The sequence below is a fragment of the Fundulus heteroclitus genome, chromosome 2 (assembly GCF_011125445.2).
Source record: "Fundulus heteroclitus isolate FHET01 chromosome 2, MU-UCD_Fhet_4.1, whole genome shotgun sequence".
NCBI lineage: Eukaryota > Metazoa > Chordata > Actinopteri > Cyprinodontiformes > Fundulidae > Fundulus > Fundulus heteroclitus.
Window position 1 is genome coordinate 22,125,173 of NC_046362.1, and position 24,885 is coordinate 22,150,057.

A 24,885-nucleotide genomic window follows, 5' to 3' on the forward strand; every position below is an offset into this window, starting at 1 on the left:
CCGCTCTACAGGTCGGGCAGGTCCCCTGCTAACCCACATAAAGTTCACGTAGAACATGCGTAAATGTTTGTGTTTGATCCCTACCATGTTTCTGTTTTTATTTCACATGCAGATTCACAAGCCTGGTGTTTTTTGCACATGTCACAGCGCCACCAATGGGTATTACAGTTCACTCCTGTTAACTGGATGAATGAAAGTGTGAAAAATCAGTTTTCCTGTATTTGATAAGTCGACTGATTGTATATATCTAACTCACAAAAAAACTAAATCTATACACAGCAAAGCTATTAGTTGACCTAGCAATGATTAAGATGATCTGATTGAAAACACCCCTTAGGTTCACAGTTTATTTAAATGTCTGCACACCTGCTTCAAATTCTTTCACATTTTATACATTTTGATTTATTCTATGACTCATGTCAATGCCACATTTCGTGAAAACTGTTTTCACCAACCACCCCACAACATATCTTCCTCATATCTTTGCACTATTTGTCGTATTCCTCATTGCTTCAGCTTTGAAAGCGAGGAACGATCAGTTTAAATTTTCTCAACACAGATCCAGCGGTCAAGTGGAATATCTGCAGATACACACTATTAGACATCATGCTAAAAAAAAGTGGACTTTATGGAGGAGTGACAAGAAAACAGCAATTGTTGAAAGAAAGCCATTAAACATATATTTCTTAAAGCTTGCCACAAGCTGTGCAGGGGACACAGCTAATATTGGGAAGAAGGAGCTCCAGTCAGTGAAACCACGGTTGAACTTTTTACAAACGCTCCATCATCATGATGACACACGGTGGTGGCAGCATTATGCTCTGGGAATGCTTATCTTTAGTAGAAGCAGGGAAGTTGGTTACAGTTTATCACATAAATCTGGAAGAAGTTCTGTTAGAGCTTTAAAACTGGGCCACATGTTTACAAGCTTCAGTACCCCTGAAACATCTTACCAGAGGTACAATGGCATAGATATGTGAAGGGTTGGAATACTTTTGCAATGCATTTTAAGAGCTAAAAGCATGCTTCTTCAGTTCAGGAAAACTGCAGTCCAAACCTGTAAAGCAATGATACCAATGTCCGAGGACATCATGATTGATCAGTTCAAGTTTGACCTTCCCATCTTTTAGTGTTCTGCGTTTGTTGAACAGCCGACCAAGATTGGGCCACTATTGATGCTTTAGGGGTTTATTGCAAACAAAAACAGTCATCCTAGCTGTTTGTTTATGATGTTACCGTCTGCCCATGTGGCTCTTCTGTCTCCGCTCTCATTGTGTTTGGTGCCGATGTTGTCAACGTCAACACAGAAAGTAGGAGCCGCTCTACAAGTCCAGAGAGCACAACTAAAGATTTCTAAGTTCAGAAGCGAACAAAAGCCTTTATGGCGGGCAGATCTCTGCGTCTAATGGCAAATTTTTGCCATGAGTAGGATATGATTATACTTGTCAAAGTTATGCTTTTCTGTGTGACAACAAAAACAGGACGCAAATCTGTGTTTACCCTGTACACACTGCATCTAGGACTAATTATCTGCTTTACAGTTAGTTAAAGTGACCAAAGAGTGCTGCTGTTTGGGGTTAACACACGTGCCTTGCAGGAGGAAATATGTATGTGGGTAAAGGACGAAGGGCAAGCAAACGGGAGCGGGGCTCTAAGTCACTTCTTCACAGCGGAGCGGAGGGGTAATGGCAAAGGAAAAGAACCAGATAGGGGGCTCCTGGGAGGACCTGGCTTTGCCTAACGAGTTTCCAGAACCGTGCACCAAGGAGAGAGCTGAGCAGAGCGAGGAGGCAGAGGCGGACACCGCTGCCAGTGACACAGAAGACGACGCCAAAGACAGAGCAGTAAAATGCAGCCCGACACTGCTGAGGATGCTGAAGGCTGCAGAGAACAGGTGGACTCCTCAGAGTCGTGACAGAGACCAGGCAGAACCATCTGGAATGGGGCCGACAGAGACAGAGACAGAGACAGAGAAAGAGGCTGAGGCTTTAAAGACCAACATGGTGAGCAATGACAGTTACATTCAAAGACTTGCATACATCACGGCAGCGTAGAACATACATGCTTCTGTAATCCCAATCCACATGAAGCGTGGATCTGCATCTACTCAGCCAGTTAATGATTTTAGACGCCTGCTGCAGGCCTCTAGAAATGTTTCACCACATGCTCCACTCACTCTTTGAAAGGATAGGACTCACATGGGCCACTATTTACAGGTGCTAAAGAGGAAACTTCAAATGTAAAACTGTATTTTTAATGCTTTTGTTGAACATATGTCACTAAATGGTTTAAATCTTGTCACGATGGCAGAGGCAAATGCAAAAACAAGGGGCGGGGGGTACAACACCAATAAAAAAACACGTTTTTTAATGCCCCAAATTAAATCTGAATAAACATTTCCTGTTTAGATCAATTAGGTTTACCAAAATTATTTGCTAAATACTGAAATAATGTTATATATTTAGATAGTGTTTTACTACTTTGATAAAAACTTTAGAAGGTGAGACACATTGAACGATTCTGGGAAAGGCCAGATGATGATCATGGTTATGTCAGCTTCTGATAGGTCAATTCACAATATGTAAATTAAAAGGAGGCATGCATGTGAATCTATTTAATGGCAATGCCTGTTTGGGTTTTGTTTTTTTCTTTCTTTCAACATTCACCATCTTGCAGTTCTTCTGGACACATCATCAGTGGTGTATCCTGGGATCATAGGGGGTTTAGGGTCTTCACCCAGTTGACCCAGCTGGGGCTGATCCAGCCCTAAATTGTATCATCTCTCCCCTCCTCACAGCTACCTCATCCCTGCTTCTGCTGCATCAGTGGCCCACTTGATGGCTCTTTGTTGGCTGGTCCCTGTGATGCCAGGCATCCCATAAGCCCTGCAGGGGGACTGGCGCACAGACCGTCCACATCCCACCTCAGCTAGTTCACACCTTGCCAGAACATCCATGACTCTGGCAGTTCTTCCACTAGCTCAGAGTACTTTGTTTTATTTCTCTTATTGGCCTCCTCTATTCAATCCTCGCTCAGCTCCTGAGGTGGGAACAATATATCACCTTAATGATGCTTTTGCATCCCCTTTGGATTTCATCAGCCTCTCCAGGTCCACTCTCAACTCCCAGCCATTGCCAACAGGCCAGCTGAGGGATTCCAGGCAGATGTTGTAGCCTCCTCCCCAGCTCTGATCAACATGATGTTCTCCAATTGACAAAGTCTCATCTGCAGTGGATAATCCTACTGCAGATGAGATGGAGGACCTGGTCATGATGCCAGTGCTGGTGGCCCTCACTTAGACATCCTGCTCCCTTTTTTTTTTGGGACATTGTGCAAAAAGGTTAATAGAAATCAGGCCAGTTGTGGAACTCAACAAGTGATGTTCATCCTTGAGTACAATTTCCAAAAGGTATCAAGTTCATCTGTTCCAGTAACTATATGCAATTATAGATTGCATGGGAAGGTCCAACCATCACACCGCTCAGGAAGAAGATGGGTTCTCTGTCCCAGTGATAAATGTGATTTGGTGGGAAATATGCACCTGAGACCCAGAATAAATACAAAAAACTGTGAAGGTGAAGTTGGGAAAAGAGTAGGATTATCCATCGTGAAACAAGTCCTGTGACGACATGGACTCAAAGGCCACCCTGTGAGGACGAGGCCTTTACTCAAAAAGCCACATGAAAAGTGAGACAACGGTTTCCAAATGAGCAAAGACATGTCCTGTGATCTAATTGAAGAGTTCGTAGAAACAAGGTAGAAGCTTGCAAGCCTGAGAGCCCCATCCCGACTGAGATGTATGAAGTTTGGCAGCATCATGTAAGTGTTTTGCTGTAAGAGGGACTGGCACACTGGAAAAATCTCAAAACAGCAGCCAGGAAGTTAAAGCTTGCGCACAAATGGGTCTTCCAAATGACCTTGAACATAGCACCAGGTTATTCACAAAGTAGATTAAAGATAACAAAGTTGCTGTTTTGGAGTGGCCTCCACTATGCCTTGATCTCAGCAGCAACAACAAAAGACAGTTGTAGGTAGAGCAGAAAATGCGTGTTAGCAAAGCGGCCAAAAAACCTGACTGTCAGGAGGAATGGGCCAAATCTCCAGAAAATTACTCTGCGGATCCAGTTGAAGGAAACCCAGACTGATGTAGCCAAGTCAGTTTGAAGGAAATTCTACTATGAATATTTATCTATTTTCAAATTAAAAAAGGAAAATCATAGTTAATAATTTGCAATTCCTAACCAAAATCATACAAAAATAATATATATTTAGAGTACACAAGACGTTATTGGACTACCAGCACTTAATAATTCATTAATAATTGGAATTGATAATGTGTAATCATCATTTGCACATTCAACAAAGCGAAATAAATAAATAAAAATATAGACAGACAGACAGACAGACAGACAGACAGACAGACAGACAGACAGACAGACAGACAGATAGATAGATAGATAGATAGATAGATAGATAGATAGATAGATAGATAGATAGATAGATAGATAGATAGATAGATAGATAGATAGATAGATAGATAGATAGATAGATAGATAGATAGATAGATAGATAGATAGATAGATAGATAGATAGATAGATAGATAGATAGATAGATAGATAGATAGATAGATAGATAGATAGATAGATAGATAGATAGATAGATAGATAGATACTTCAGTAACCTCTATGGCTGCTTAAAATGTGTGGTTGGAAACAATTCCAACTCTACGCTCTCATTTAGAATAAATAAACAGGCAAGTAAACCAGCAGGTATTGTGTGTGTCCCTAAATGCAACTACAGTTCATGTTTTGTTCCTCTAGGCTGGTTCCTCTACCCTCGCTCTCACAGCCAATCCATCTTTATGTCGTCTCTTTGTCGTCCCAGAGCAGAGTGCTCTCCACTGAACATAATCTTATTCGTCGGCGGCCTCACGCCACCTCTTACCCCTCATCTTGAAGGTGTTTCCAGTTTCCTGAGCGTCCTCCATTGTGAGCCCACAAGGCGCTCATTATTTGTCCCCTCTGTCCTCTGTCACCTGCGGGGCGTGGGTGTGACGTAAAGTTTTGGCACCGTGAACGGCCGGGCAGTGTCAGCTTGCAGCTCTGCAGAGCTGTTCAGAGTCACGGTGGGAGCGCTCGGCCAGCATGAAGAAAGTGTACAAGCTAGGGAGCGCTTCTAAAGCGAAGGAGGAGGAGACAGTGAGGTCCATCTGCATCAAGGTACTGCAGGTTGTTCTTCTTCTAATGGAGCAGATTCCAAAGCTGTTTGAGAGTCTCTTTTCGAATAAAAACACCTGTGAGTTACATTGTTGATACTTCGGTGCTGGAAGAAAAAAATTTAAAAGGCTGTAGAAATGTATGGAATATACTTCTCATAATTCATAGCTAATAAGTAAAAGTATGTTTGAGTGAAAGAATCCCAAGTTTTTTCTTGGCTGTACCTGGCCTGGATTCAAGGCTTTCTTTATTTCTGGATCATTAAGTTAACTTCCAGGCTGCTCCGAGTCACCGCTTAATGTTTTTCTGTGCTAAAGATTAAGCGGCAGCTCAAGGAGGGCCCACTGTTTTTAGAGGACAATAAGGAAGGAGATATGCAGGAGAGTAATTTGTCTTCAAGCAACGTGTGATTTTGATTTAAGTGGCTCAGCAAACAGATTTGTTTCATTCAGAGTTTACAAGCAAAGCAAAGAAGTCCTGTTTGGTTCGTTCCTGCAGGTCATAAATTGTACAGACATGTTGTATGTTTTGTTTTTATTTTTTATTTGGGGGCAGGATATGAAGAGGGAAAAACATTGATTTACAATTAATATAAATTTGAAAACGCGCCTCAGAGTTGTACGTCTTTGTCAAGCAAGGATCTTTATCTGTGAAAGGTGCTATAGAAACAAAACTTGCAGCAAATTTTCACCAGGCAGACATCTGTGATCATATATAGTCCTTCACATTCATTGGCACCCATGAATCCAGCTGCAATTTCTTGGGAGTTTTACATAAATATGGGTCCTGGTCCAGTCCTTTTTCCCACTGGTCCAGTATTAACCCTTTTTACCTTGCTCCAACTGCAGACATGGGGAAGTGTATTCAACCTTTAGCAAAATGTTAAACAATAATACTTTTTTGAAAAATATACAACAATTGCTAATTTGAGTATCTGGCAACATTTTTAGACGCTTCTCTGAAACGGTTTTCCAATGATAGAAATGATCTTGAACATTTTTTTCCTAATTAGCCAAGCTGCAGGCCACTGATGAAGTCAGAGATTAATGCCTTGGGAAGAAGATGCAGTGGTTCAGGCACAAGGCAAATTAGGATTAAAACAGACAGAAGCCAGATGATGGGAAAATAGAAAGAGATGCCATGAAAACAAAAGGCGAGAAGGCTTAACAAACATCACAAAGAGAATTTGGGAGAGAGCAACGAGTATAGTGGCGTTAGATGAGTAAGAGGAGTGAGATCTTTAAAACGCGGGAGTGCTCTAAATAGAATAATTTTTTAACAAAACGTAACAATAAGCGTTTATTGCAGCAGCTCAGGTCTTGTGTTAGGGTTTCTCTCTGCTCCTGTCTTCTCTTATGGGGGCAGTGTGAATCCTTAACTAACTCGTTTTACTTTGGAGTTGATTTTTAAGTCGTGGATGTTGGCCGCCATCGTCTTTTGCGTCATCCCTGACGTGTTTCTCCTCGTCACCGGAACGAAACCCAAATTTGTTCTGACTGCAGAGCCTCCAAACAGTAATCCTCCAAAACATGTGACCCTGACTTTGAGTTTTTGAAGGTGGGCGTGTCTTGCGATAAAGCGTGCATAAAAGTCTGGCACATTGGGGCAAGACGGACATTAGGAAGTAGGGGAATAGGTGGGGGGTGGGGTGGTTATTAAATGTTTGGGCCTTGCTTGGTTTGAGCTCCGGGATCAGGCAGAGAGGATGGCCAGGTGGGATCAATGTGGCTGCAGCTCAGCCTCTGAGGCCGCACGCTGGATGGTGAGCGGGCAAACAAAAAGCTTTTCATATGACCAATGAATTGTGTCTCCCTTTTAAATCCCAGACTCTTTCATTTGCTGACGCCCTTTGTTTTCTTATCTCACAGCAAATTCAGCTTAATGACCAGCAAGAAGAATTCAACAAGCTTCCCACCAAAGCTGGATCCCGGCCTCTGTCTCACTCCGTCTCCCAGTCGTCTGCAGACAGCTTCAGCTCAGGTCTGATCACGCAAGCGTCACATGGAAACTGCCACCCCGGGGATTAGCTTCTCTTCATGCTTTCACCTCCAGATTAACATTAAGAGATAAGGCTGTTTGATAAACGGGATCCTTTCAGTGTGCCACTTATCGCCTTTCTCAGATATGTCAGTCACTGGCAGGTTTTACGGAGACTTCAAAGTCTTCACCAAGCAGAGGTCAAGATTAAGGATCTACAAAAGCAGTCTCGGCCAAATCATAGCAAATCCCCGGCAAAGCTTGTGAATCTGTGTTAAGATGATTGATCCAGATTATTTGGTCTAACTTTTTATGTTGCAGTGGGCAGCGTAAGCTCTGAGGATGAATCGGCTCCCCAGGACAAGCCGCAGAAGACCTCCGATGGCCTGTCCGACTTCTGCGTTAAAAACATCAAGCAGGCTGCTTTTGGACGTAAAGAAATAGACATCGCTCAGCAAGGTGCGACAAACAAAAAGAATCCTTCATGCGGAACAATTTATTTTATCGTTTAAAGAAAAGCAAAAAAGTGAACAGAGTTGTAAAAATGCTTCGATGCTCCTCTGTGATCTCTAGGAATGCCGGCTCTGATGATCCTGAGGAAGAGAGCGGGTGGGGAGAAACCTCTGGCCGGGGCCAAAGTGGTGGGATGTACGCACATCACTGCACAAACGGCGGTCAGTTCAGGATACGCTGCAAAAGCTTACAGCCTTCGTTGTTTATCACTTTCATTGCTTTTCTTTATCTTGTAAAACATTTCAATTAGTTCAGGAAAGCCCACTTTGCACATTCATATTGCAGATTGTAATATAGCTTCTATTTTTAGCTGGTTTTGCTTCAGAACAAACCAGGATAAATTAAATGGTTGCTTCCCAATCCTTTAACCATTATTCCTGTAAGATTAGCAACATAAATTGACATTTTTGCAGTGCAAAGAGCAGCAGTTCATCTGACTGAATGCTACATGTCTGTATTGTCTTTGTGAGGTCGTTTTGGACGGCTTAAGAGAGGTTATGCATACAATTTTGTTTAAAACTAATTTGGTGTAAAATCAGTATATGTGTTTAAATAGAAAGAAGCACATTTTGTGTTTATTAGTTGAGCAACAATCATTTATATTAGTTATTTTTTTTAAAGCTTATTGAGTCCAATAATTATTCAACAACTACTTTTGTGCTTTTCTGTTCTTGTTTAGGTGTTAATCGAGACTCTCGCAGCGTTGGGGGCTCAGTGTCGATGGGCCGCCTGCAACATCTTCTCCACTCAGAATACTGTGGCTGCTGCTCTGGCTGAAGGAGGTGAACCCCAGTTACAGCGTCTGCGCCTGGTTGTCTCCTTCTTCTTCAAGTATTTTCATGATCACTCTCTTATTGGCTCATCTGTAAGGAATCTCCGTGTTTGCCTGGAGAGGAGAATCAGAGGATGACTTCTGGTGGTGTATTGACCGATGTGTCGGCGCTGACTCTTGGGAGCCAAACTTGGTATGTTGACTGAAGATTTCCCACCTTCTGTGTCACAGAGCCCCTCTGCATGCATAGATCAAGCAATGATGGTACAGTTAGCAGTATGTTAATGAAAATGATCAATCAACTTTCTGATTTGAGTCCATTTTTTTACGTTTTGCAAGACTTTTTGGTGAGGATATGCCCGTTTATTATAGTACTCATTCGCCATTCAGGAATATCCCATCACATTAACACACAAACAAGCCTAAATCTGCTCTTCGTGGTGAAGACTGGTCCTTATGAGACCTGAACCTTGTAGAAAATCTCTTTGCAACATTTAACTAAACAAAAAAATATGAAAATCTGACTTTTGTTTTACTTGCCACAGCATGACCAGCTTAGTGCCAGCCCTGTAGTATCAAGAAATAAACTAAATAGAACCTGTCAGACAACATGAAGTAGGCCAAAAGGTCGGAACAAGCAGCGCATCAAATTCGGATCTAAAGAAATTTAAGACATCTGACATCTGGAAAGCATTAGAGGAACCTTCCTAATGCTTTCTGACTCAAGTGAACTAGAGTGAGAAAACATGAAACAGAGGGGAATCTTCCCAGTAGCGGCTGGTCAACCAAAATTACTTTAAGAGTGCATCAGCAACTCATCCAGGACACAGAAGAACCAAGAACAATATGAGAAAAACTAAATCCCACCAAGAAAAACATGATGCTGGTAGGGTAACAGTCTGGTTGTGCTTTGCCAACTTGGGGACCTGAACAACTTCCTATGATTTAAGCTTTCTCCTGGAAAATGCTAAAGGAGACTTCCCAGCCATCGGGATCAGGTGGACTTGTGTAATGCAGCAGAGTGATGATCCAAAGCGAACCAGGAGTTCCTCCTCCACTGAATGGCTATAAAAAAATGAAAACAACAAATAAAACGTTTTGGAGTTCACGTCTGGTCTTAAATCCGACTAAGATGTGTGACGTGACCTTAAACAGGCTGCTTAAAGGCTGTCCTCTAAGCTAACAGCCTTTAGCTGGATTAAACTGAACTGAACGTCAACCTGATGCTTCGTAAGACAAGAGAACAGAATATCAAATCAGTTTTTGTATCCTTGTTCTCCCTGACAGATAAATTATCCACATTAGGAAAATCTTGTTGTTTATTCTTTAGAAGAAGCACCATTTTTGCTTTTCCTCTGCTCATTAGCTGAGGTGTCTTCTTTTCTTTCTTTTTTTAAATCCGCCCTATACTTTGCGCCACCATCGGACCAGGAGTACCATTTGTCCCTGAATGGGCTGAAGTAATGTCTGGGGTTCCCTGCATCTTGGAAAATAGCAAAAATTCAGAAGACAATGAATGTAGAGTTGGATTTTTATACATATATCAACAATCAACAAAAGCTTTTACAGGCTCTTTAATCTTGTAATATAACTGTCTGTGTCTCCATTTTCTGATTGTTTTTTTGCTGCCATTCAGACGGCAAAAAAACAAAAAAAGTCTGATCCCATGCTTAGTGTTTAGGGAGTGTTTTCCTCTCAGTCAGGAGGACAGGGCTCACATTCAACAGTTTCCACAGGAAACACCGGCTGAGTGCACTTAGGTGTCAATCCGGAGGTGTGTTGTAACTTACTCAACACACAACAATAAAGGGTAATTTTCAGATCACTTCGAAGGACATAAAAAGGATTAACTCTTACCTTGCCTCTTCGCCTTTAGGCTCCAAAGAGCCAGACTTTTCTGTATTGTTTTATAGTTGTCTCGATCCTTATTTCCCCAGGCTTTAATGTCTTTAATGTCTTTTTTTATCCAGATTCTGGATGACGGCGGTGATTTGACCCATTGGATCTACAAGAAGTATCCAAGCTTGTTCAAAAAGCTCAAAGGCATTGTGGAGGAAAGTGTGACAGGCATCTATCGGTTCGTTTTCCCACAAGACTCAGATCACGATATCTGAAAATCAAGCTCCAGCTCAGACACAGATGTTTCTGTGGGTGCTTTAGGTTGTACCAGCTGTCAAAGGCTGGCAAACTGTGCATTCCTGCCATGAACGTGAACGACTCTGTGACCAAGCAGAAGTTTGACAACCTCTACTCTTGCAAGGAGTCGGTACTGGACGGGTAAGGCACCGTGTTGTGACCACAAACAGGTGGGATGGCTGGCGCTGCAATGACCCAAGCTGAACTCTTCCAGGTTGAAGCGAACGACTAACATCATGTTTGGAGGGAAGCAGGTGGTGGTGTGCGGATACGGCGAGGTCGGTGTGGCAGAAACCTGCCTTCTTAGAAAAATGACTCAAAATCTTTCAGCAGCTCAGCCGGCCTCTTTTGTCTCTTCCCTCGCAGGTCGGCAAAGGCTGCTGCGCCGCCTTGAAAGGACTGGGCGCCATCATTTATGTGACAGAAGTGGATCCTATTTGTGCCCTTCAGGCCTGGTATGAAAAGAGGAAGCTTTTAACAGCCAAGATGGGAAAAATGTTCCCTCCCCTCAAAGCCGCAGAGCAAAAATAAACCGTAATGAATGACAGTTTTAACCTAATTCTCTCCTCCCAGCATGGATGGCCTCAGAGTAATCACACTGAGCGAAGTTATCAAACATGCAGATATGGTCATCACCTGCACAGGTATCGTTGACCTCCTCTTTCAACATTTTTTTTAACATTGGGATGATATTACAAGCCTTGCCAAAATAATTTTAAAATTTTCAGGAAAAACAGCAACTAATAATGAACAGTGTCACCAGAGATTTCAGCCTCCCTTCACTTTTGCTTTGTTTTTTTTTGTAGCATGGATGTATAGGGCTGGATAGGGATGCGTCTTTTGCAGTAAGAAGGTCCTGGGTTTAAATCCTGGGGGCTTTCTGCATGGAGCTGACATGCTCTCCCAGTTCATGTGTGGGTTCTCTCCAGCAAATCTGACTTCCTCCCAAAACATGACAGTGGATTAGTTACCTTAAATTGCCCTTTGGTATGAGTTTGTGGGTGTATGGTGTGTCTGTGTTGCCCTGGATTGGCAGCCTCTCCGCCGACGACTGGAGGTAGGCACCAGTGACCCTGCAAGGATAGGCAGGTACACTGCAAAAACGGATCTAAAAACAAATAAAATGTTCTCAAAGTTAGTCTATTTGTTCTTGATTTGAGCCAGTAAATAAGATTATGTGCCAATTAAATCAGTATCTTTACCCCTAAAATAAGATAATTAGACATCCTGCACTTGAAATAAGATGATGGTGATGAATTGTTCCTATTTTAAGTGGAAAAATCAATGGCAAATAGTCTTATTTACCTGCTCAAATCAAGGACAAATACACTAATTTCACAAAAATTTTACTTATTTTTAGTTCAGTTTTTGCAGTGTAGAGACAATGGATAGCAATGGTGTCCAAGCTTCATGTTAAGGGGGTCGGAATTACCAAGTTTAAAGTTTACAGTACACAAAAATTATTTTGTTGTGAATATATTTTCATTTCTCGACAGACAACAGAACATACAATATTTTATTAAACAAACAAATCATTGTCACAGAGAGAGGATCTTTAAAGCATTGTAGATCATAAACATAAACGTGTCTTCTATGTTTGTGCAAATAAAAGAAAAAGCATAGTTTAGTAAAAAAAAAAAAAAAAAAAAAAAACTTGCTGAGCAACAAGAACAGAAGAAGAGCTTCTCCTTCTTCTTCTGTATTGAGCCCAGCTTAATGATTGTGTCATTAAACTGGGAAATCAGTAGAAATCTTGCTCTAAAAAAACATCCATCTTCTCTGAGACAGAACTGTATCAAAGCACAAATCTTATGAAGTAGTTGAACTACTGAAAGTTACAAGAAGCCACTTTGGTCTCTATTGTTATAGAGTGAAAGAACTTGGAACTGCACTAATTAAATATTAAAGAAGGGCTTTGGTCAGAGACGTGCACAAAAACCCAAATGGTTATTTAAATGGAGTTGCACTGTTCCTCTGGGAGGACAAAAGTATCCATAAGGCCGAACCACTGCTAATGCACCCCACCAATGAAACTAACTTATGATAGTTTTATAGAATAGAACAGGTATACCTTTATTGTCCCACGGTGGCAAAAATTCAGAAGTGACAGAGGCAAAAACGTGTAGTGAGAAGACACAGCATTATATGAAAAGAAGAAAATATTAAAGTTAAGCTGCACAGTCGTAGAGTAAGAACATATAAGAATGTAAGAAACTACTGTGCAATTATTAATAAATAATGAGGCATATTCAGATAAAATGTACGTTTAAAGTTAAAAACAAAAAGAACAGCAGCCGATTTACAGAACGATGGGAGGGACTGGGCAATATGCATGACTGTAGAAACAAAAAAGACTCCCAGATAAGTTGATACGTGTGCAAGCAGTCATTAGCATCTGAGAGACTGTTCAAATTATTCTTGATCAGATCAAGAACCTGTGGAACCAGTAGCATGTTTATAGATACCTAATGGGTCTGCTGGGAGTAGCAGAGATTATAAAGTCTTCTGTGGAAGCACTCCTTTGAGCATCAGGGGTGCAGCACTCTGCTCTGTCACTGGAAGAGCTCTCCAGCTCCGCAGCAGCTCCATGCATGAGGTGGGAGACATTGTCCGCCGATGGTCATTTTTCTTACTGTCCTTCTGTCTCATACCACCTGCATTGGATCCAGGGGGGCATCTAATGACAGAGTTGGCCCTCCTGAGAGTTCCTTCCTCTCAGCTACAGATAAGCTGCTGATCCAACAAAGACATGCCTATTTTTAATAAAATCAAAATAGAAACTGTTTTTCTGAACTCCAAAGAGTCATTTTTGGAGGAAAACCAGCACTACTTGCCACATGAGTGACGCCCTTCCTACTGCGAAGCATGGTGGTGGCAGCATCAGGCTGTGCGGATGCTTTTCTTCAGCAGGGACGTGGGAGTTTGTCAGAGAAGATGGAGTTACATGTCAGAGAAGATGTAAAGGTTACAAAAGAGTTGAGATTGGGGAGAAGTTTCACTTTCCAGCAGGACCACGACCCTGAATGTACAGTCAGAAGTGGAAGGGTTTAGAGTATATTTGTAAAAAGTGTGAATATATATACTACTTCCTGTTGATGTAAAATCAGAATAAAAAAGGAGAATGTGAATGTGAAAAACCTTCTAGAACAGGGGTGTCAAACTCATTTCTATATGGGGCCACTTTGGCGTCATGAAGTCATTAAAAGGGCCGGTTGCACGTGCATAGACGATACTTTTCATTTCATAATTTCATTCCAGTTCACATAAAAGTATAAAAAATTCACAGTAACATAAAAGTAGCAACCTTAGGCCCAGTTTATACAGTTTATCTGCAAAAAAAAGTTGATATTGGGGTGAGTTACACTTAGAGGAGGCACAGTTTTAGCCACTTTATACACTTTAAAAGGATATATGCCTCTACTTTATGACATGATATGCCTTTTTTTTTGGCTCTTGAGGGCCGGATAATTTACCTTGACGGGCCGGATTCGGCCCGCGGGCCTTGAGTTTGACACCTGTGTTCTAGAAGAATAAACCCTTTTGCGTGGAACTGCATTCTGCTGTTTCTTCGAAGGCAACAAGAACGTGGTAACTCGGGAGCACTTTGACCGAATGAGAAGTGGCTGCGTCGTCTGCAACATGGGACACTCAAACACTGAGATAGATTTGGTAAAGACTCTGTGAGACCTAATACGGGTTTGTGTTTGTGAACGTCTGAGTGTTTAAATAAAAGATGTCCCTTTCGCAGGCGTGCCTGCGGACTACAGAGCTGAAGTGGCAGCGCGTCAGGACTCACGTGGACCACATCGTCTGGCCTGATGGCAAGCGGGTCATCCTCCTGGCTGAGGTGATTATGCTCGTTTTACCACGTGACCACCCCATGTTAATGATTATTCACATGTAGCGAGGCCCTGTCTGTGTGGGAAGACGGCTTGATGATGGATGTCTAATATTTCTGAGTTTGACAGAAGCCTTCTTGAAAATGCAGAAGCAGCTAACCATTTTAAAGGCCCTAACAGGCAGATCAAATATGATTTGATCAGGAGGGAGTACCCTGCAGTAATAAGATGGGAACCAGACATGCTGCACATGTGGCTGGACTCTGGCATCGTTAGAGGTTCAGACAAGGATACACCTCTGAAATTTAGTGATGTTTGCAACGTGTTATATTTGGATTTGGGATGATAAAGGAAATCCATCCATATGTTATGCATGCCAGCTTCTCTTTTGCACAGTCATGGTTGAGCCTGGTGCCGAAGTCCCAACCGTCATTGGGAAAAAGGTTGGATACGCCCTGGAAAAGTTGCCAGGCCATCATAGGGCAATGTAAAGATACACACTCACTCCTAAGGAGAATTTTCAGAGACCAGTTAACCTTACATGAGTGAGTTTGGACTGTGGCAGGAAGCCAGAGTACCCAGAGAGGACCCTTGCATGCACAAGGAAAACATGCAAACTCTTGCTGCAATGCAAAAGAGCTGACAACTGCACCACCATGCATCCCATTAGGGAAAACTTCAATGTCACAATAGTATGCATGTAGGATGTAAGGGAGGAACTCAGGATGATTTAGGGGACAGTGAAACCTTTTTGAAGTGGGGTGCTGTTGAGAAGTTGTAAAAATGAATCTTTTTTACAACACTCTGTAACTACGTCTCAGGTCTAAATTTTATTGCTGCACTGTTGGTTAAGGACATACATGATGCTCCATACTCATTGGCACCCCTGGTAATGATGTAGAAGAAAATTAAGCTCAGGTTTACTGGAAATCTTTCAATTTGAAAGGTTCTCAGGGTCTTTGGAAGAGACATTATTCCACAGTATCACAGATACTGTCAGATGCCTGACAAAGGGCCTGAGTTGCTGAGTCATTAATCTTTTCTGCATTATTTTCCTTTGTCTCAGGAACATGATTTTTAGAAACCTGCATACCAGCTATAGATAGGTATCCTTTGTGTTGTTGCCACTGAGGTGTTTGTTCAGCAAAACTCTTTTGGAACATAATGCACACAAAACAAGACCTGGAAAAGTCGAGACTTCAGCACTGCTGTCATATAGTGTAGGTTGGCTGGAGCCTATCTCCAGCGGTCATTGGGCGAGAGGCAAGGTTACACCCTGGACAGGTCGCCAGTCCATCACAGGGCAACATAGAGCCATACAGGACAAACAACCATGCCCACACACACACACACACTCCTAAGGGCAGTTTAGAGATATCAACCAACCAATTATGCCAATGAATGCACAGAGAGAACATGCAAACCCCATGCATAAAGACCACAGGTTGATCCGGCGGGTCAAACCCAGGACCTTCTTGCTGCAAGGCAACAGTGCTACCAACTGCATCACTATTATTGTTATTGTTGTTATCTGAGATGTAATTTAGTTACAATTTATTACTTTTGTGTGATTTTCTTTGCAGCTTTTATTCACGCCAGCTTTAATTTTTTTCCTCAGGGTCGGCTGCTGAACCTGAGCTGCTCCACTGTGCCGTCATTTGTCCTCTCCGTCACAGCTTCAACTCAGGTATAAAACCTGTGTTGTATCTTGCCTATTAAACGCGGTCTTTTGTCTTTAATTTACCACTGTTTTGTTTCAGGCTTTGGCTCTAATAGAGCTGTACAATGCACCAGCAGGACGATACAAACAGGACGTTTACCTGCTGCCTAAGAAGATGGGCAAGTTCTATCATAAACAACACATCAGTTCTGCTCAGGCAAGTGATCAAGACAATCTGAAATTTAAATGCAAAAGTGCTTGTTTGTATTTCCAGATGAATATGTGGCCAGTCTACACCTGCCAATGTTTGATGCTCATCTAACAGAGCTGACGGATGAGCAGGCCCAGTACCTGGGCCTCAGCAAACACGGGCCCTTTAAACCAAATTATTACAGGTAATTTTTGCCACACACAAAAGAATAGATCACATAAGATGATTGTTAACTTATGCTTTTCTTTCTAATAGATATTAAAATTAAAAGGAGATTATGTGGCATTCAAACCCATCCAACAACTCTCATCATGAAGCACTAGCGCCCCCTGCAGTCAGATGATGTCTACTGATATTGACGGCTGGCGGCATTTGTTTTATTTTTTTTATTTTTTCTGGTTTTATATCACATCCCTGATTCCAGAATGAATTAAGCACTCAACTCTGAATTATTTGAGGAAGAAACCAGGAATTCAAACTCTCTGAAAAAGACTATTCTGTCGTTATCTACTTTTACCCACTAGGGGGCGACAAGGAGCTGTTTGGGGGAAATGCAAAGATGGACTCTTAACAGTTTGATTTCCATCCATCCATTTTCTGACCCGCTTAATCCCTCATGGGGTCGCGGGACAGTTTGATTTCTCACCAAAAATGATGTTTAAAGGTGTGTATATATGATACCGGGACGTTATGCGTTAATCTGCTTCAATTGCTCATGTTCTGCAAACATAAACCCCTTCACATTGTCACACTATGGGGACATGCCTTGACATTAAGTACAAAAAGAAAGAAAAAACTGTAATTTTGTAACAGTGAGATGAATACTTATTGCTGTGGTTAGGTTTATCCTGGTAATGATAGTGCATCGTCACAAAATTAATGTCAGCCTATGTAATCTCCGGTGGGAGAACTATGGGAACACCAGTGATGTATGAGTCTTGTCAAAGTTTAGTTTATTGATAAAGCACATATAAAAAAACAAATGTCACTGACCAAAGTATTGAGCATAAAGCGGTTAAAAAACCAAGCAAAGCTCATAAAACAAAAGAGTGCAACATATAAAGAGCTGGCATGAATGCAAACTCCTGCTTGAATTTGAATGGTTCTTTATATCCGTGTAAAGAGATATAACCCCAAGGTTGTAGAGGACACTGTAGATGTATTTCACCCTGAAGAGATATTAAATGACATGTTTTCACACATTATTTATGTTGATAATAAATTCCCACCTGTGTTTTGTGTCTGAGTAAAGTAAAAAAGTTTAAATGATCTACATCTGCCTCTGGGTCAACTTCTTCACCAGGTTAAAAAAAAAACTTAAAACGACATGGCTGTGCAGTTATCATCTGCTCCATATTCTTTAAAGGCTCCCACCTAAAACAACTTCTAATTTAGTGAGGAGCTTCACAAAAACACAGTGAGCCATATGATCTCCTGGTTTGAGTCAGATAAAATATGAGATACATCGTTGGACATTATTCAGTAAAAAGAGTCTCACATTGAATTAATGGTAATATTTTTTTTTTTACCTACTGCCTTGAAGTTCAACAACATATAAAACAAACAGGAACGATTTGAAACTTTTGTGAAACTCTTTAAAACACAGTGTATAGCAGAAATTTCCTGACCTACTAAACTTTTTTCTTTTTTTTTACATTTTTCTCTTCGCAACCACATCAATTTATTTGGGATTTTGTGTGATAGTTAAAATCCACCTCTTGAGTCAACACCTTGTGAATTTCACTAGATCTAGATAAAATGTGCTGTAACCTGTCAACTACAGAAGACCCTAAAGAGCTACTAGTCTCATTTTCTGTTTAATTTATTCTCAAACATTTAAAAACAATAATGCTGGGTTAGCTTAAACAACTTTGGACGTTTCACAAAGGTCAGTCCTACATCTGGAAATGGAAAGAATATGGCACAGCTGCACACCCACCAAGTTGTCACCGTCCATCTAAACTGAATGGCCAGACAAAGGGAGCAGATCAGAAGGCCCTGCACACTCTGGAGGAGCTGCAGCAATCCACGGCTCATGAGGGAGAATCTGTTGATACAACTATTAGTCGTCCACCCTATAAATCTGGCCTTTATTGAAGAGTGGAATGAAGAAAGCCATCGCTGTTAGTTTTGACAGAACCTTTAACTTCTGTTTAAGTTTTACTCACTTTTTAGTCATCTGTAGCCTTTTACTTTAAGTCTAAAAAATGGCTTTTATTAGAAGCAACTTTATTTGAGTTTTTCATATCTAAATAAGATGCACATTGTATATAAAATGCACAGAAGTCTATTCTTTCATTTAGAATTATGAAAGCAGTGCAGCTAATATTATTAGATCATAAAAAGTGTAAGTGCAACTTTACGGTGGGGGTTTGCTGCAAGGGTATTGTAGTCTGTTGCTCTACTTTTGTTATCACACTTGCATTTATACAGATTTTTAAAATGACAATATCTAAAAGAAAAAAAACATTGCTAATGTGTTTATTGGAGATCTCTGACTCTTCTAGTTTAAAGGTCAGCAGTAGTAGCCCTTCTTGTGACACAGTACAGATGAAGTAGCTCTCAGTTTCAAAAAGGTCGGTGACCCCTGATCTACAGTATATGAAATATTAACACTTTTTTACTTTTTTAACACTTCTAAATGTGTCATTTCATTCACTTACTGTTCAAGATTTAGCCTGACTAACCCCTCCTGCCTTTTCAGATGAATATAATTAGATTTGACTGGCTTTCATCTCCCTCCAACAGTTTCATCTTAATTACATGATGGTTTTAGTCAAAGGAAATTTATTTATTTTTTTATTTTGGTCCAGTTCTCAGCAGGAGAAAAAGGTTGTTTAAAAATTATGTAGAAAGCTCTTCCTCCTAAATATGAACACTACAAGCTGTGCAGGGGAAGTGGCAAACATGTGGAAGAGACCATATCTGGACATTTTGGCTTATCTGTGATAATGCTGAATGGAGCAAAAAAAAAAAAAACTAACTCTGCATACCTGGAGACACAAAGCAATAAAGAAATGCTTTTCTGTGCACATTATGAGACAGCTTATTAGTCATGTGAAGTAAATGTTTGTTACGTCAAGGCGATGTAAGTTTATTTATAAAGCACTTTTCAGTAACAAGACGATTCAAAGTACGTCAGATCGGAAAAACCAAAACCACCTCAAGAGAGCATAAACAATTGTTCGTGAAATTAAGGAAGTTATTTAGAATTTTGCCATCTCCAGCAACATTTTCTAATTTTATACTTCAAAACGCACATTGATGCAAACACGGCTAATGACGCTGCTCAGATTGTCAGTTTCAATTGCATCATTGTTACAGGAGCCTGAATACAAATGCACACCACACTTTTCAGATTTTTATAGAAAAAAAAAAAAATGAAAATAAAAACAACGTATCATGAACTTCACACCTCACCAGTATCCCACACTTTTTGTTAGCATTGTCATACAACGACATTTGTTGCTGTAAGGTGGCAATCAGATTACCTTCCTGTCATATTTATTCAAATGCTTAATTTAACATTGTTTAGAAAAGACCAGCATTTATGAAACCACAGTCTCACGATTTATGTAGCTAGTGATGTATTTTCAACACAAGACGCACACACTATTGGATGGTGTTGCATTTATGTGCTCCTGATCTTCTCTGTCTTAATTTATCTAGCATTAAAAATATTTTCTCTCATCAAACATAATCTGAGTAATTTGAATTTGTAATTTCTATCTGACGTTACTAAACGCGTGAAATCCCACAGATTCATGTGTATGGAAATCCACAGAAACAGACGTAAAGTAGATTTGTAACCCAGTGACCCAGATTTGGCTTTCCCATAGATCCCCAGTTAGTTACTCAGCCTTTGCGTTTCCGATTCGGCCCTCCGCATCAATTCGGCTTCCTGCAGGACGCGACATAATTAACTGTGTTCCAAGAAAGCCCAGCTGGTCATATGACAGCCGTTATCTGTTTTCCTAGATGGCCGGCCTCTGCCCATGAAGTCCTAAATATACCCCCCCCGGATTACTGTAATCCAGGGACTGGATGTGTGTGTGTGTGTGTGTGTGTGTGTGTGTGTGTGTGTGTGTGTGTGTGTGTGTGTGTGTGTGCGTGTGTGTGTGTGTGTGTGTGTGTGTGTGTGTGCCAAGTAAGGTCACGAAACAAACACACCTGCAAAAAAAAAAACACTTGTTTTAGTTATATGTTGTATTTTTCTTCCTTTTTCTCATTATAAAAAATTTGTTTTAGCTGATTCCTTTCACACAGTTAACACCCGGGCTCTAACCTCTTGTGATTGGTGATAACTGACAACTACACCTCCAAACATGTGTCTTTTATCGCCTTCTTGTGAGGATTTTAAACCCCTTGGGCGTCCGATAGTCACCACCATGCTGAAGTAAGGAAAATGGGCCTTTAATGTGACAGATACGATGATATACAAGCCGCGAGAGCAGCTGAGACAACAGCAATTAGCGTGCAAGATTAACGAGGAGCTCCATTAACCTCCACACCCAGTCTAATCTAATGAAACTCCAGTTTCACCAGAATCTCAGAGAGAAAACGGTGTGATCCACTGGTTGGTGAAGAGTCTTGAGGAACTGCCCTCTGCCACGTGGCCCACTGGTGCAAACGGCGCACCGGCTGCCCAGCACAGACCATCTGTCTTCCTCAGATTCTTCACCAACCAGGAAGTATCGGGATTTGGTCGCGTGTGTCCTTGCCTCCTCCCGTTTAGGGGGATTCTCCCTAAAGAGCTTTGTTGCCTCTCCCCGGCATCACCGCAGGGTCTAATCACCCGTACCAGCTGTCGGCGAGCAGGCCTCTCCTCCTCCTTCGCTCTGCTTGCCACCACTTAACCTCACATCCTCTGCAGGAGGAACATAATGGACTCTCAGAACCTCCGCAGTGAAACATGATGAAGAGACGTCAGCTGCTGGAGCTCCCCGGTGCTTCCATGTCTCTGACCGCTTCAGGAGACGCGCAGCAGGTTCGCTGTACTCTGTTAAACTTTGGTGCCTCCACGTTTGTTTAAAATGTTTGCACATTTAGTAGTTTAGATCAAAGCAGACGAAAAACGGTTGCTTCAACAGGTAAAAAAAAAATAATAGTTTATAGGAGTTCAAACCTTTCTTCTGTAAAGTTCCCATGATGTGAGTGAAGGACCGGGAAAAAAATAAAAATGCCTCAGTGTTGGAGGTCATGAAAGCACAAATGGTTAAAAAGCAGAGAAATACCATAAAAAAATATATTAAATAAACATGCACAATTCTTTGAAGTGAGGTTGAAGTCAAACATTTACATACAATGTAAAAAGAAACACTTTTTCTCACTGTGATATTAAATCAGACTAAACTGTTCCTCTTTTACACCAGGCAGGATTAACAGGAGAGTATTTATTTGCTAAATGCCGGAATAATTAGAGAGTGTTTTCTGTTGATTACATCTGCATCTTGTCTTTTACACATATTACGTTAATATTTGTTAAAAATCTGCACAAGCTGCTCACAATAGGTTGCCTGAATCTGACCACTGAGATCACATCTGTTGTGAATTTGCGCCATATAAAAGTTAGAATAAATACCCATGCAACAATGTTCTCCACTTTATTCAAAGTTTGATTTGTTCTTTTTGTTTTATCTGTCCCCTTCCGTTGGGAGCTGAGAATAGCAGTGAAATGTGTGTTGAATGCAAATAGGAATTTAGATGTAATTTACTTAAAATCCTGAATTCACAACAAGCTAGGTTGATCTAGCAAAGATCTGACTTTTTACAATCATGTTAAGATGAGTGTTCAGATATCGCAGGTTTCTCCAACATCTATCTATGGGTTTATCAATGTAGTTAAGTGTCTGTATGTCTGTCTCCTTTTTCTTGGGTTAGCAAGAGGATTATGTTTTGAAAATTAATGTTTTACCTCCTGGTTTACGTTTAGAATCGCTGTCACGACTCTTGGTGTTGAAGTTAAAGGATTTATGTCTATTTCTGCCGGATATCCATTGTTCTTAAATTTCAACTGTCCTGATCATTCATACTGAAGGAACCATTTGATATTGAAGTAATTTTAATATAACTTTGATTTATTATAAGAAAACAAACATATATAGGTCAAAATTAGCATTTTTGTTGTTTTTTCACCTGTCCTCTCTCTGCGTTTCTTGCATCCTGTTACAGAAAAGCTGGTTGCTTACATGTGTCAGGGCTTTACAAAAAGGAAATCTCAATTGTTCGATTGACTTTATTTAATCCAGACTCTTCACTTATCAAAACATAGTTAGGCAAAACAATACATCCGAAAAGTGGAAAACTTGCATATTTAAGTTTAATGCATAAACGTTTTAGAGGTTTATGATTATCGCCAGGATCGTTTTTATCTTCTTCAGCGTAGTGTCGTGTTTTGGAAAGCCTAATTGAGAACTAGTTTTATATTCAAACTTGTCATAAAAGAATTGTTATGATGCACATGTCCTGGGAATTAACTGCAATAAAAAAAAAGAAACAATATCTTTGCAGGTTCATGGATGTGAAAACATAAAATCTCTCCATGTTTAATTTCTATGGAACAACAAACTGTGAGGTTCACCTGAAACACTGGAGGCAGGTTTGAGAACTTCATCAGATATTTGCAGCTATAACACATAACAGTAATATAATTTCTCTTCTGCTCAGATCACTTCTGGCTGAAAAACGGATCAAGTTTCACTGCTGGCTGAGTTCCTCTTTCAGGCCACGGACGCCATTGATTTATTGATCAGAGAAGATCATCCCTGTACTAAATGGCCTCTGCATGTTTTTATGTGCTCTGGTTCAACGATCAAAGTCTGCCTCAGTTCATACCTTCAGTGTTTTAGGTCTAGAGTTACAGAAGAGGTTTGATGTCCTGATCAGCAAACCATGGCGAGTACAAATCCCCGAGGGTCCCCACACATCTGCGAGGGGCCAGCGAACACTGAGCGGCGGAGTCACTGGACTGGTGACGGATTCCCATGTTTGGCTTCTTCTCCTCCTCCAAGAACCGATCTCTGAGGTGTTCTGAGACCGCAAGAGCGCTCAGGGGGGGATGGTCAACATGAACCCCTCTCTGCTCCGCCTGCAGCCACTCACACATTACCAACATCTAAAAACTTGTAAAAGTATTTATATGTATTGTGTTTGGATTTTATGCGATAGACCAACACAAAGTAATGCATAACTGTGAAGTACTTTAAACATTTATAATGAGCCCCCTTCACTTTGATGCCCCTAAATAAATTCCAATGCAGCCGCCTGCATTCAGAAGTCACAAAATAGGGTTTCAATTCAATCTCAGTATAAACACAACTGGGGGAAGGTGCTGTGGTCAGATGAGACCAAAACGAACCTTTTAGACACGCAAAAAACGTCCAAACTGACGCGGTGCATGCCCATTGGAGAAAAACAAAAACATCTCAACTGTAAAATGGTGGCAGCATCATGCTGCGGGGATGCTTTTCTTCATTAGGGACAATGAAGCCGGTCCAGGGTGATGATAAGATGGGCAGAGATAAATGAGGGAAACCCCTGGAAGAAAGCCTGTTAGAGGCTGCAAAACACTGGACACTGAGTCAGAGGGACGCCTCTAAACATGTACACTGCAAAAAGGGAACTAAAAGTAAGTACAATTTTCTTCAAATGAGTATATTTTTCCTTGATTTAAATGGCTAAATAACACAATTTGCCAATGGAATGAGTATTTCTACCCCTAAAATAAGATAATTAGATATACTGCACTGATGGAGATGAATTGTTCTTATTTTAAGTGCAAAGATATTATTCCATTGGCAAACAGTCTGATTTACCTGCTCAAATCAAGGAAAAACAAACAAATTTCAAGAAAAATTTACTTACTTCGAGTTTCCTTTTTGCAGTGTAGCTATATATGAAGCATATTGACTTGCTAGAATGGTCCAGTCCAAGTCCAGACCCAAATCAAAGTGAGAACCTGTGCAAAGACTTGGAAACTGATGAGACAAATGATTGAACTATTTTGCAAGGTGGGATGGAGAGAAAAAAAACTGTAGAGTGTAGATATAGAAAGCTGGTGGAGCGACATCCCAATAGACTTGCAGCTCTAGTAGCAGCAAAAGGTGTTTTTACACCGTTTTGACTCAGGAGACGCTGGGCAACAAATGCAAAAGATCTGTATTGGTCCATCATATAAAATCCTGCTAGAACACACTGAAGCTTGCTGCTGCACGTAGGAAGCAAGCGTGGAAAACCTCAGCGAGTGTGGCTAACTTTGTGAGGCTCTGTAGCTCTGCTCTTCCGACAGTTCCTGATGCGCAGGTTCAAAGCTCTCAGTCAGTTGTTGGCAAGTCTAGAACCACCGGATCCTTCCAGCCCACCAGAGTGAGTTCTACCATTGCCAAACACTGTGAGAGAGAGAGTCTCTGCCACCTGATCTGTGTGCCGACCAGGGTTCAGGTTACGCGGAGCGGCATCTCTGACACCACACTCCATAGCAACCTGGGACATCTGATAGGGAGAGCAACAATCGATGAGATCCATAGTTCATCCTCACCGTCCGACGAAACACAAGAGATTT

General features: G+C 41.1%; 1 protein-coding gene across 5 annotated transcripts; it reads left to right on the top strand.

The window, feature by feature from the left end:
- Nucleotides 1–1,627: 1,627 nt before the first annotated feature.
- On the top strand, nt 1,628–17,598 carry LOC105935591 (S-adenosylhomocysteine hydrolase-like protein 1). 5 transcript variants are annotated; one of them, XM_021323337.2, is made up of 17 exons: nt 1,628–2,003; nt 7,086–7,197; nt 7,516–7,653; nt 7,768–7,868; nt 8,387–8,489; nt 8,578–8,672; nt 10,450–10,556; nt 10,640–10,756; nt 10,830–10,893; nt 10,982–11,070; nt 11,189–11,259; nt 14,190–14,284; nt 14,364–14,462; nt 16,073–16,141; nt 16,215–16,293; nt 16,389–16,509; nt 16,581–17,598. In XM_021323337.2, exons 1-17 carry the CDS (start codon nt 1,686–1,688, stop codon nt 16,585–16,587), a joined length of 1,785 nt encoding a protein of 594 aa, XP_021179012.2. In that variant the 5' UTR covers nt 1,628–1,685; the 3' UTR covers nt 16,588–17,598. The 5 variants fall into 5 exon arrangements, with proteins under 5 accessions (XP_021179012.2, XP_012731545.2, XP_036006841.1 ...); XM_012876092.3 differs by lacking the exon at nt 1,628–2,003 and adding an exon at nt 5,074–5,220; XM_036150940.1 differs by lacking the exon at nt 1,628–2,003 and adding an exon at nt 6,852–6,979.
- The last annotated feature ends 7,287 nt before the right edge of the window (nt 17,599–24,885 follow it).

Bases quoted from the DNA above. Each gene is read 5' to 3' on its own strand.
- LOC105935591 (XM_021323337.2), top strand. From the start codon at position 1,686: ATGGCAAAGGAAAAGAACCAGATAGGGGGCTCCTGGGAGGACCTGGCT. The intron at 11,071-11,188 runs GTATGAAAAGAG...CTCTCCTCCCAG, and splicing joins ATTTGTGCCCTTCAGGCCTG to CATGGATGGCCTCAGAGTAA. The intron at 14,463-16,072 runs GTGATTATGCTC...TTTTTTCCTCAG, and splicing joins GGGTCATCCTCCTGGCTGAG to GGTCGGCTGCTGAACCTGAG.